The sequence below is a fragment of the Fukomys damarensis genome, unplaced genomic scaffold (genome assembly GCF_012274545.1).
Source record: "Fukomys damarensis isolate Sample0158 unplaced genomic scaffold, DMR_v1.0_HiC HiC_scaffold_36, whole genome shotgun sequence".
Classification (NCBI taxonomy): Eukaryota; Metazoa; Chordata; class Mammalia; order Rodentia; family Bathyergidae; genus Fukomys; species Fukomys damarensis.
This window is the reverse complement of record NW_022900948.1, coordinates 43,526,341-43,538,678: the sequence shown is the minus strand read 5'-3', so window position 1 is coordinate 43,538,678 and position 12,338 is coordinate 43,526,341. Positions and strand designations below refer to the sequence as shown.

General features: G+C 55.9%; 1 protein-coding gene across 1 annotated transcript in view; it reads right to left on the bottom strand.

Moving 5' to 3' along the window:
- Dnm1 (dynamin 1) overlaps positions 1-12,338 on the bottom strand; it is a 26,047-nt gene that overhangs the window by 13,291 nt on the left and 418 nt on the right. Inside the window, exons 2-10 of the mRNA XM_010627439.1 lie at positions 11,381-11,560; positions 11,001-11,150; positions 10,563-10,766; positions 10,077-10,175; positions 9,823-9,983; positions 8,439-8,581; positions 8,216-8,351; positions 7,996-8,063; positions 5,205-5,343 (exon numbers count right to left, since the gene is read on the bottom strand). Coding sequence (XP_010625741.1) covers positions 5,205-5,343; positions 7,996-8,063; positions 8,216-8,351; positions 8,439-8,581; positions 9,823-9,983; positions 10,077-10,175; positions 10,563-10,766; positions 11,001-11,150; positions 11,381-11,560 — 1,280 coding nt within the window. The remainder of the gene's footprint in view (positions 1-5,204; positions 5,344-7,995; positions 8,064-8,215; positions 8,352-8,438; positions 8,582-9,822; positions 9,984-10,076; positions 10,176-10,562; positions 10,767-11,000; positions 11,151-11,380; positions 11,561-12,338) is intronic.

The following is a 12,338-nucleotide window of genomic DNA, read 5'->3' as shown; positions in this document are numbered from 1 at the left end:
CCCCCCCCTGAGTCCCGAGTCCCGGGGTCCAGGGCTGGCGGGAGGTGCACACAGAAGGCCTGCCAGGCGGGAAGAGGGCCCTGGGCTCCCAGGAAGCGGACGGCACCAGGCCTTGACCATCCCTTTCCCTCAGGGTGGTTCCGAATGACAATTTACGGGGCTCCCTGGCTCCGGGCCCTCTTCTTCAGTCTGTCTGGGCAGCTTCGGTGGGAAGGAGCACCCGGGAACCAGCCTGCGCAGTGCCACTTTGGCGGGGGGTGGACGCAGGCTGTGAGACGGCGCTGCTTCCCGGGCCTTCCTAAGGCTCGGGCCTGGGTGGGGAAGCAGGCATGGGCAGCCTCGAGTCCTTGCCGGAGAAACCGGGGAGGGCAGGGCCCGAAGTGCCAGGGGGCCTCCTGAGTACGGCGGGACAGGTGGTGCTCTGTCAGAGCTGGGAGTGGGGACATCGCAGGGGAAAACTAGCAGTCACACCAGAGGGCATGCAGGGGCTGCAGGCAGGTATGCGAGGGCACGGGAGGCGGGCATGCGGAGCGAGGGAGCCAGCAGCATGAGCAGTACCCCGCGGGGCCTGGCTGGGCCCTGGGTACGATCCCCCCAGTCCTGTCCCTCTCCGCGCCCTTGACGCTCGAGCTGTCTGCACCCTGCTCCCTTGGGGTGGGGATTTGGCAGTGCCTCCTCTCCTAGTTGCTTCCAAACCCTGCTCTGTGAACCCTGCCTTCCACTTAGCTGGGTCTGCACAAAGCCCAGGCGACGGACTCTGCCACAGCTGGCTGTGTCCTCTCCTAGAAACCCTGCCCTGAGCACAGAGAGCTGAGCTGGGGCCTCCCCCACCCGCTGGGCAGAAACCACCCCAATGGGCTGTGGGCACGGCAGTGCTTGGCGGGCGCATAGAGGGATGGAGGGATGGATGAAGGGTGGATGTCCTTGGGCGGCGGGCACAGGGAGGGAGGCTCACTGGGCCTTGATGGCCACCAAGAGAGCCTTCCAGCGGGGCCCTCCAGGGGCGCTGTCCCTCCCGGTGTGAGACCTGGCTGGGAAAGCTAGGCAGTGCCTTGTCTCTCTTTTTTGAGATGGGGTCTCGCTATGTACTTCAGGCTGGCCTTGAACTTGTGGTGATTCTCCTGGCTCAGCCTCTCAAGTGTTGGGATCACAGGCATGCGCCACACCACGCCCGGCTTGTCCTTTCTCTGTGCCCGGGTCAGGCCCCTCAGGTGGGCCCCTCTAAGCGGAACGAGAGCCGAAGGGTGGTGCACCGGGGCCACTGGGGTGCATCTCAGGGTGAGATGGGGGCCGAGGAGCTGGTGGGCCAGGAGGGGCAGGAGGACAGGGAAGAAAGCGGTGCCCTGCATGCCAGCTCAAGAGATGCCCTCACCCTGTCCTGTGGCTGTACTAAGGGCGTGCCTGGGGTGGTCAAGCACCAGGGAGCCGGAGACCTGCTGTTCCCCAAGGCTGAAGGGAGACCCCGCCCCTACTCCAGGGCAGGGCTGGATGTGGGGTGACAGGAAGGGAGGAGGGAGCAACTTGTCCAACAGCATGACCAGTCTTCCCACCCACCGCCCGCATGGGACATTTCTCAAGTTTTCCACGCGTCACACGTGGCAGGGCAGCCTCAGCCCCCTTTGAGGAGTTCTGTTCCTTTCGAGCATCTTTTTCCATTCTGGCTGCCTGGGAGCATTTCTGGGACTTTTAGCCAGTTCTGAAAATGGAACTTTTCTCTCCCTGCCTTGGCAGAGCAGGCAGCCTGGAGCCTATGGGTGTAGTGGCTGGGGAGGCAGCTCCTGCAGCCACAGCGCTCTGGGCTCCCACCAGCCCTGCCTGCCTGCTGTCTTTAGCAAGGTGACCAGACTTCACTGAGCCTCATTTTCTCCGTGTCCCTCCTAGGGTTCTTCAGATAACTGAGTAGCAAGCCCCACACCCAACCTTAAATTCTAAATTTCATCAGACATGAAAAGTGTAGTCCCGGCAGGGCTAGCAGTCCCTAGAGTTAGACATTTATCAAATATCTCACAGGAAGGATTTGCTATTCTTAAAACAAACAAACAAACAAACAAACAAACCAAAAAAAACCCCTCATGGATAGAAAAAAAAAGATAGATGAGTTTTGTTATTAAGGAAAAATACTGTTCATTAAATCAAGGCAAAAATATTTTCCTGCTATTTATTTATTTAGAGCCAGGGTCTCACAATGCAGTTCAGGCTGGCCTTGAACTCACTATGTAGCCCAGGCTGGCCTCAAATGCACGGTGATCCTTCTGCCTCAGCCCCCTGAGTGCTGGGATTATAGATGTGCGTCATCACACCCAGCTTGTTTCTTGACCAAAATTTTCCTTTTCAACATTTTTGTTGATCAGTTTTTCTATTTGTTAAATCATACAGATAACTGTAAAATATTTGAATATGAGTAAAATTTGTGAAGTAGAAATGGAAAGATTCCTATGTTCCTTGCCCTCCTTTAAAATAAAATTTAGTGGCTATTGAATGTAAATTTGGATTTTTTGGTTTTGTGTTTGGTGTGGTACTGGGGATTTTTTTCTTTTCCCTTTTTTTTTTTTTTTTTCTGAGAAAGGGTCTTGCTATGTAGTTCAGGCTGTACTTGAAATCACTATGCAGCCCAGGCTGGCCTCAAACTCACAGTGATCCTCCTGTCTCAGCCTCCCGAGTGCTGGGCTCACAGGTGTGAGCCACCACGTTGGGCTTGGTACTGGGGATTAACCCAGGAGTGCTCTATTACTGGGCTACATCCTTTGCCGTATTATTATTTTTTAATTTTGAGATAGAATCTTGGTAAATTGTTCAGCCTGACCTGGAATTTGTAATCTCCCTGCCTCAGCCTCCTGAGTAGCTGGGGTTTCAGGCTTGTGTCACCACAGCTGGTTTGACTGTGAAATTTTATCATTTAATTAATTTTCCCCCAAAATTTAGCTCAGTGTTGCTGCCGCCTGCCTTGAAAGTGCAAGGTCCCGAGTTCGATCCCCAGTACCAAAAAATCCCCCCCAAACAAACAAACAAACAAATACCACCACCATATGTGTTCCATTCTGAAACCTGGGTTTTTGTTTTTTTTTTCCCCCACAGTAAATTGTGGAAGGACATATGACTAGAAACAAATAAATATGTCTTGGCTGCTTAACAGCTGCAGTCTCCCCTCTCTGTATAATACTTGACCTATTACTGAGCCCCACTCTCCAGCAGGGGGTACTGAACCCAGGGCCTTTGCACTAGCTACATCCCCAGGCCTTTCTTTGTTTTAGTTTTCATTTTGAGACAGGGTCTCGCTAAGTCACTAAATGGGCCAAGCTGGGCTCAAACTTTCAATCTTCCTGCTTCAACCTCCCAGAGGGCTGATATTACAGGCTTGCGCTACCACGCCTGATTTATCGATCTCTTCTTGATGGATACCTAGGTTGTTTCCAAAATTTTACCCTTGACAAAAATTACTATTTCCCCTTTGGAACTCAATTCGGTAAAGTGTTCTACAGCTTTCAAATGTTCATATCTAGTAATCAATTGTCTAGGAATCTGGCCTTAGGAAGCAATCCTTGAGAAAGAAAAAATAATATATCTTTATATACAAAGATATTGAAGGCCAGGTTATTTATTCCAAATATTGAATAACTGACAGCTACTTAAATGCTCAACAACAGGAATGTGGTTAAGTAAAACCACAATAAATCTATTTCTTAGACACTCATGCAATCATTAAAAATGTTTATGTAGACTATATAATAATTGCTCCCCAAATGCATCTAATAAGAGCAAGAGTAGGATGCTAATACAGACGCAGTGTGATAACCCAGCAAGCCAGTGCGCGTGTGTGTGTGTGTGTGTGTGTGTGTGTGTGTGTATGTTCAAACAAACAAAAAAACCAACAAGATTTGGCCAGATATGGTGCCATATGCCTGTAATCTGGCTACTGGGGAGGCAGAGGCAGGAGGATCAGGATCTCAGGATCACTGCGAGTTCAAGGTCAGCCTGAACCACTCTATTTCAAAAACAAAAAAAAAAAAAGGAAGGAAGCAACAAGGATTTTTTTTTTTTTTTTGGTACTGGGGATCTAACTCGGTCCTTGTGCTTGCGAGGCAGGAAGTTCTTTCGGAGGGCAGTCTTGCAGAAGCTATTAGCTGTAACTGCTCTCTACTGCTTGTCTCAGCCAGACCAAGGACCGGGGGAAGCACTGTGCGTGGGCCAGGGGACAGGGTGTACACAGATCCCGAAGTTGAAGGACCTGGGACCTGTCTCTACGTGGCAGGGTGCCGGGCAGACCAGAATCAGGGTGGTGTTACTGTGCTCCACCCCACAGCACAGGGGGCTTTCTGGAACACCAGTGAGACTGGAGCTGGCGGGCGCTACGGGGCTATCTGGATTCTGGAAAAGCTCCTGTTGCCAGGGGGATCTCTCTCGTACACCCAGGGGGAAAAACAACTGCTTTGGTGACCTGGCTGAAAATCCTCAAAATACCCCAAAAGTAGACAAACAGGAAAAAGGTATCCGAAAGGTCACAGGCAACTCGAAAGGAGGCTGAGCCTTCTAACATGCACCGATTCCTGTGGACTGAGTAACCCAGTATGCTTTGGGGAAAATTGGCTTTGAGGGACTGGATGTCTCCCCACCTCAGGAGGCTCGGACCCCAGACCCCCTTCCTAAATCTGCTTTTCCTTTTAGAGTCTCTGGTACCCACTTCTGTGGGACGCTGAGAGAGTTAAGCCAGATGGTCAGGGCAAGCACTTAATCTGGTGCTGGCCCACAGCAGCAGCCATGTGCCCTCTTGTCCGTCTTGTGGTCCTCACTGTCACTGTTTTTGTTTGTTTCTTTGGCTTTTCAGGCTGGCCTTGAACTTAGAAGTAGCCAAGGCTGGCCTCAAACTCTCGACAATCCTCCTGCCTCAGCCTCCTGAATGCTGGGATTACAGGTGTGTGCCACCACGTCCAGCTGTCACTGTCATTCTTATTGACGGAAGGGGGCCGCTGAGGAAGCGTGAATTAGAGCAAAGTCCGGGGCTTGGAGGGATCATGAGGGCCAGGAGAGTCAGGGTTATAAGCCGGCAGGAAACATCAGGCCAGGGGTCACCCAGCACATGAAAGAGTCTGGTTCCTGTGGAGAGCCCAGAGGCTGCCAGTATGCTCGGCAGATGGCTCCGGCCCCGGGAGGCCATGGCCTCGAGGAAGGGACGGCTGGGCCCAGCCCCGCCCAGGCGGCCGCCATACCTTTTCGCTACACTTTCTGATGGTGGCCGTGAGCTCACTGACTACCATATCCACACACTTGATACTGGGCTCTTTGAGCTTCTGCACCTGCTTTTTCACTGTGGCTTCAAAAGCGAGGTCAGGTGTGAAGAGGCCCGTCCTGCACCCGGGAAGGAGGAGGAGGAGGAGGAGCAGGAGCAGGAGGGCCAGGGGGAGCGGCCAGGTGGGCAGGTGGGGGGGGAGGGGGGGAGTGAAAGCCGAGCAGGCCAGGCTCCAGGGTGAGGAAGGATGGCACAGGCATGGGGGAAGAGAGACACCGACACAGAGAGAGAGAACAGAACACAAGTGAGCACGGGACCCGGCCCTCCCTGCGCCACCCGGCTCACACCTCCCAGGCGCCGAATGGCCAGGGGGCTCGGGGCCCAAGCCCCTGCCCAGAGTAAAGATCCCTCCTGGCTTTAGACTTCACCCAGGGCTGCCCATCCCTTCCCCAGCTATGCTAAGCCTGCTCACTCTCCCTTTTCCAGACCCATCTTTGTGTATGCTTTGGGTCTTCCTAAGGAGCTGAGCCAGGCCAGGACCCTGCCCACCACGCTGTTCAATTCTAAGTTTTCCAGGGACCCCTGCATTTGCTTCATCCTGACTCAGCCCAGCGCTGTTCCCAGCCTCCCCCAGGGCGGCTGCACCCAGGCGCCCAGGCTGTGCAGTGAGCAGCTCCAGGTGCCTCCCCTTGCCGACTGGTGCCGGGGGTCTGCTGGAGGCCTCCTGGAGCTTCGGGGAGCGGTCTGGCCTCCGTGCCCCAGCTCCCTGACCTACTCCTGCGCCCCCTTCTTCCCAGGGTCCATCCCTTTCCTCCAAAAGGCTCCGGTGGGACTCAGCTTCAAAAGACAGAAAGAGAAAGAGAGAGAAGAGGGAAGACAGAAAGAGTGGAGGTGGTGAGAGAGGGCCGGGGCAGCAGTGGGGACAGCAGAGGAAGGGAGGCTGGGGTGCGGTCAGCGTGGGAGTCCAGAGCCCTGGCACCGTGGACAAGCCTCAGCTCTTCTGCTGTGAGGTGGGTGCCACCCTCCTCAGCCTCGCCTCTCTGTGTGGCCCTGGGGACTTGGAGACACAGCAGATGGGAGACAGCTCTGTCCCAGGCAGGCTGGATGTGGACAGAAGGGGAGGCCTAAGTGAGGGGCCTGAGTGAAGGTGGGTGACAATGCGGGGAGGGAACACAGCAGAATCATGGCCCCCGCTAATCCTGGACCCTCTGCGCTGCTCGCGCCCCCAGGCTCCCAGCGCCACGCCCAAGAAGACCCTGTACCTCACCGGTCTCTTCCCACGGCCCCTCCCTAGAGACCCCAAGAGGACCCACCTTTGTGGTGGGGAGGGGTGCAGCAGGCTCCCCAAGCCTTTTTCTCTCTGAACTGGGGGCGATCATGGTGGGTGCTCAGGGCCAATGTCCAGCCATCATCCCTGTCTCCCCAGTGTCCAGCCCGTGGTCCACAGGGCTGGAGGTGGGTCCCCCTCACCTCCCCTACCCCGCTGGGGTCTGTACATGCTGCCGTGGAGGCAGTGGGGACGTGGGGATGTGAGGAGAGGGGACGCCTGGCAGCGGTGCATGGCGGGTGGAGGCGGCTGCCGGGCAGGCGGGTTACCTTCTTGGTGCACTGTCTAACGGTGCTGATTAGCTCCGAGATAACCATGTCCACACACTTGAGACACGGTTCTCGGATCTTCTTCACCTGCTTTTTCACAATGGTCTCAAAGGCCATGTCTGGGGTAAACAGCCCCGTTCTGAACGCCCGGAGCGGGAGAAGGGCAGAGTGTCACAGGCCAGTGCCTGCCCCAAGTCAGGCCAGGCCCCTCCCCAGACCCCTGAGCTGTGCCTGGAGGAGCCCTACTACTCTCTCTGGCCTCAGTGTCCCCATCTGTCAAATGGGCAGGGGGCTTTAAGGTGGGGCTTCCCACTGATGCTCTTGGAGCAACAGAAGGTCCGTATGTATTGCTGATGACTGTCCTGCTTTCTCTTATGTGTCCCTGCAAAAGGTTCTCTGGCCCAGATGATTTAGAAATTGCCAAGCTGGGCTCTCCTTAAGTGCCTTTCCAGGAATAGAGCTTTTCATTTGAAGACTCGGCGGAGATATTTCCCTGTGTCTTACCCAACGCAGCTACCGGTATCTAAATTCTATGCCAAAGCGTGGAATTGAGCCTGCATGGATGCAGGGCCATGGGGGTCTCAGTCACTGCCTGGCGCATAGTATGGGCTTTAATTTTTTCCTGCTGAATGCATTTATTGAATGAGCATGGTGCGGATTAGGGTCCCTGAAGAGGGGCCTACGCTTTGAAGGAGAACAGTCTGTCTCTCTCCCAATCCCTCCTGGCCCATGGGCCTTGGGTGGCCCAGAAGGAGGGAGGTAGGTGGGATGGGCTGGCTTGAGCCAAGGGGATGTGAGAGGGTCTGACGGCTGGAGAGACTCCCACTGTCGAGGAGGGAGGCAGACCCCATCCCCGTGTGGGTGCTCCACCCAGGTCCTCCCCAGCGGTGTGTTTACAGGTATCTCACCCAGGGGAAGGGCAGGCTCAGCCCTAGAAGGGGTTTCCCTGGCCACCTGTGCCCTGTGCGTACAGGCCCTGCTCCCAGGGACGGCAGAGGAGGGCAGGAGGTTGCGGGGAATGGGGTGGCCCAGGCCTCCCACCCACCTTCCCTGGCTGGAGCCTGCTGCTCTGGGAGCTGGAAAGCTGGGAGCTTTCACTACTTTCACTACTCCCTGTGCCTTGGCATAGACTCTGCCTTCTGGGGTTCAGCCCGTTCCCCGGTCCCAGTACGTGCCTAATGCCGTGGATGTTCTTGATAGCGTAGCTGATCTCCCGTCGGAGCTCCTTCTCGTCAAACTCCATCTGCGAGGAGAGCAGGGACAGGAAGCCGGTCAGGGCCGTCCCCAGGGAGGTGACGGAGGGCCCACCCCATTCCCAGGGGTCAGCGGAGGGGCACATCCAAGAGTCCTGGGTAGAACAGGGGCTCAGGAGGGCCCTGGGGCTGCCGGCCCTACCTTGACCAACTCAAAGGGGAAGCGCTCATGGAAGATCCGGTTAATGCGGGCTCCTCCCGACAGTTCATAGGTGTCAATCTGGTCTCCAGAGCCCTCGATGCGCTTCTCAAAGTCCACCGCGAACTGCTGGACCATCCTGTGGGCAGAGCAGTGCGGCCTGAGGGTGCTGAGAGGCCGGGGATGGGGCAGCTGAATGATGGGTGTGGGGGGTGGGGGGTCTCACTGCAGCAGGGCCTTGGTCTTGCGCGCTGGGTCATCAGGGCGGAAGTTCTTGTACTCCTCCACTTCCTTCTCAATGGACAGCAGCTGGCTCTGCAGCTTGTTTCGCAGCCCTGGCAGCGTGTCCCGGATGTGGTTCGTCAGTTGCTGGGGTGCAGGTTAGGCAGGGGTTAAGGCCACAGTTATAAACCCAGATGCCACAGGACCAGGCAGGAGTGGATGCTGGGAGGTTGCCGGCTGGCACGCAGGTGGCCCCCCCCGAGCAGTGCTGTTTGAGTCAGTAAGCACATAACTCAGCTCTCGACATAAGCCAGAGATCTGAATTTATATTTGAAATCACCTGATTTAAAAAATTTTTATTTTTATCATCAACTGGCGGTACCGGTGCTTGAAGCCAGGAGCACTCTACATTAAGCTACATCCCCAGCCCCTTTTCAAAAGTATTTTATTTGGATAAGGGGCCTTATTAAGTTGCCCAGGTTGGCCTCCAACTTGCGATTTTCCTGATTCAGCCTCCTGAGTAGCTGGGTTTACGAGTGAGTACCACTGTCTCAGACTGAAACAAAAGTCCCCTTAATATTTTTTGATACCATAAAGGGCGGGCCAAGAGTGCCTGGGGCAGGGATGCTGAGGTCTCGCACCTTCTGGGTCTCAGACCTTCCTTATTACAGCAATTCTTCACTAGGCCCTTCTGGTAGATCTCTCTGAACCTTCACTGAAAGAGGGTCTGGTCACCACAATGCCTATTTTACAGATGCAGAGGTGGAGAGTGTGTCTCAGTCGGAGAGTAACGAGGCTAGGATGGAACCCAAGTCTGTATATATATATATATAAAATAATTATTATTATTTCTAAAGACAGGGTCTCCCTGTGTAGTTCAGTCTGGCTTTGAACTCACTAAGTAGCCCAGGTTGGCCGGGAACTCAACCCTGTGATCCTCCCGCCTCAGCCTCCCAAGTGCTGGGACGATAGGTGTGTGTCACTGTGCCTGGCTCACACACATTCCGGGTGGAGAAACATCCATGGGAAACCCTTGGGAAAGCTGCCATGCTCCCCAGGCCAGCTTCTCCCATCTCAGGGGGAATTGAGGTCTCCAGCCAGCCACCCTCTCATCCAGGGTGCAAACCCCACCCTCCCTCCACACAAGGTCTTGGTGTCCTTCTGTCTTGCGAGTCCCAGGGCTCCCCCTGCAGGTCCCAGACAGGTAAAAGGTAAGTCAGGCTCTGCTCCACCCCTAGGGGTCAGTGGTGAGCTGAGTTGCTTTTCTGGGTCTGTTTGCTTGCAGAAGGGGCATGCTCCCCTCTACTGGCCCCCCACTGCATATGCTTACTCGTTCCCATTCTCGGGGGGGCGTGGCTCCCCAGGCCCTGTTCCGCCTGCTCCCCTACCTGGTTGAGGACCTTCTGCAGGTAGGGCGTCCCCATGCGGTCAGCCAGGTGGCGGTAGGACGGGTGGGAGAGGAAGAACTTGCGTTCCGCGGCCAGGGCAGCTGTGATGTCTTTCTTGCCGTCTATGTCCTTCTGGCTCCGGTTCACCACCCCAATGTAGCCTTCGGACAGAGTGAGGGTGAGGGGCTCCGGGCTTTGGGAGAGACGGGGAGGGGGACGGGGCCGGGGAGCCGGAAGGGGCGTGGTCTGCCTACCTCTGCGCAGTGGGAGCAGCTTGTTCTCTAGCACGTCGCGGGCGTCTGTGCCCTCATCCATAAGGTCCAGCTTGGTGATGACCCCAATGGTGCGCTGGCCTGGGTGTGGGCCACAGACCTATGCACCCCCACCCCCACCGAGTCCGGACTGCCCCCCCTTTCACATTCCAGAGAGGCCAACACAATCTCTTTCTTTTTTGCAATACTGGGGATCGAAGCTGGGGCCTTTGCACTGAGATACATTCCCAGGTCCTCCCTCCTTTTAAATTTGAGACAAGGTCTTGCTAAGTTGATCAGGTTGGGCTCAAATTTGCGACCCTTCTGCCTCAGCCTCCCAGAGTGCTGGCATAGAGACATGCACCACCATATTCGGCTCCAAAATGATTTTTAAAGGCATAAACTGGATCCAGCAACTGTTTTACTTATCTCTCCAGGAGCTCCCCCAAAGTAAGATGTCACCACTTGGCCTGTCCGGGGGAAACTTACCCTGAGGGTCCACCTCCTTGGCGACCTTGAGGGCATCTGAGTTGGCCAGGTCAGAGTTGGCAGGGGACACAGCCAAGATGAGGCAGTTCTCCTTGGTGACGAACTGCATAAGCATGTCCCGGATCTGGAACTCGATGTCCGGAGGCTGGTCTCCCACGGGGACCTTGGTCATTCCCGGCAGGTCCACCAGGGTCAGGTTCAGCACTGGACAGGGGTTAGGAAAACACCATGGCTGAAACAGTGGGGTGGGGGCGTGGACGTGGTCAGAGGTGGGCGGAGTCACCAGAGGGTGGGGCTTGGGGCAGAAGTGGGGCCGTTGTGGGGGCGGAGTCTGCAGGCTTCGTACACTGAGGCACCAGAAAAGGGCGGGTCCTGGAAATTATCCGGGACGTAGCCACGCAAATTAGTCGAGAGGGTGGGGCAAGGCCAGGTCCTCACCGTGTGGCGAGTAGACTCGCAGGTTGATGGGCACTGGCGAGATGCCCTTGTTGGTGCCCGTGACCCGGTCAGTCTCAGCCTCGATCTCCAGGCGTACCTCCTCGAAGTCGGTGAATTTCTTCCCCTTGCAGTGGAGGAACTCGGCATATTCTGCCCAGAAGCAGGTAGGGGAAGGGAAGTAGGCATCACAGAACCCCACCTGGGCTCCGTGTCCCACGGCAACAGACTCGTCTCCAAACACAACAGCCCCGTCTCCTTTGTCCAGATGGGGAGTGGAGGCCCAGAGGCAAAAGAGGACGCCCTGGCGAAGGTTTCTCAGCAAGCACCTTGGTGGGGTGGTTGCTGAAGAAGCGGGCCTGGATGTGATGGAGGGCACTCACCTGTGGTAGCGTTGACCAGCTGCAAGACCAGGGGACGTCGGGTGACAATGCCAGATCCACGGGGCAGGAAGTCCCTGCAGTGAGTGAGGAATCGGAGGAAGGTCAAGATCTGAAGGGGCTGCCATGACCCAGGAGTTTCTGTGCTGCTGCTGGGAGATCCAAGTCCCCCAGGTTGCAGAATTTATGCATCCAACAGCTCAGACCAGTGACTCACCAGCGACCTCTGGGATTTGCCCTGTGTTGGTTCTGAGCCAACCAGGAAGTCCCTGCCCCATCCCCGCCCCTGGCAGGCATCCGGGAGAAACTGCCTAAGTGGTGGCCACAGAGCGGATCCCAGGAAATGGCCCAGGAAACGGCATCCCCTCCCTTCTGCCACAGGGAGGGCAGCTCCTCGCTTCCCCTCTCCTGGCCTCAGCTGGCCAGAGTTGAGGACAAGGCAGGCAGATGCAGGAGGTGGAAGCAAGGGACAGAACTTGGGCTTCCCAAGTGCCTATTGCGTGCCGCCTGCGGTGAGGGAGGCATCTCATGGATCCAACAGCGTCCTCGGAGGAAGGGCTGTTGCTAGCCCCTAGTTCACAGAGGAGAAAAATGAGGCTCAGAGCTGTTCCGCCAGCACAGCAGACTCTGGGCTCAGATCTGTTCCTCTCTGCACTGTGAGCTTCCTCTCCTCAGCTTCCTATGGACCTCGGCCCCTCTGAAGACAGGACTGAGGGCTTCTGAAGTCCCCTGTCCCCAAACCTGACAGGCTACACCTCAGAAGTGAACTGATATCCCTGGGGCCCGACTCCTTTTTTTTCTTTGCAGTACTGGGAATTGAGCCTCAGGGACTTCATGCTGAGCTGTATCCCCAACCATTACAAAAAAAATTATTAAAAAAAATTTGAGGGCCAGGGATTTAGCTCAGTGGCACCGTGCCTGCCTTGCAAGCATAAGGTCCTGAGTTCGATCCCCAGTACCA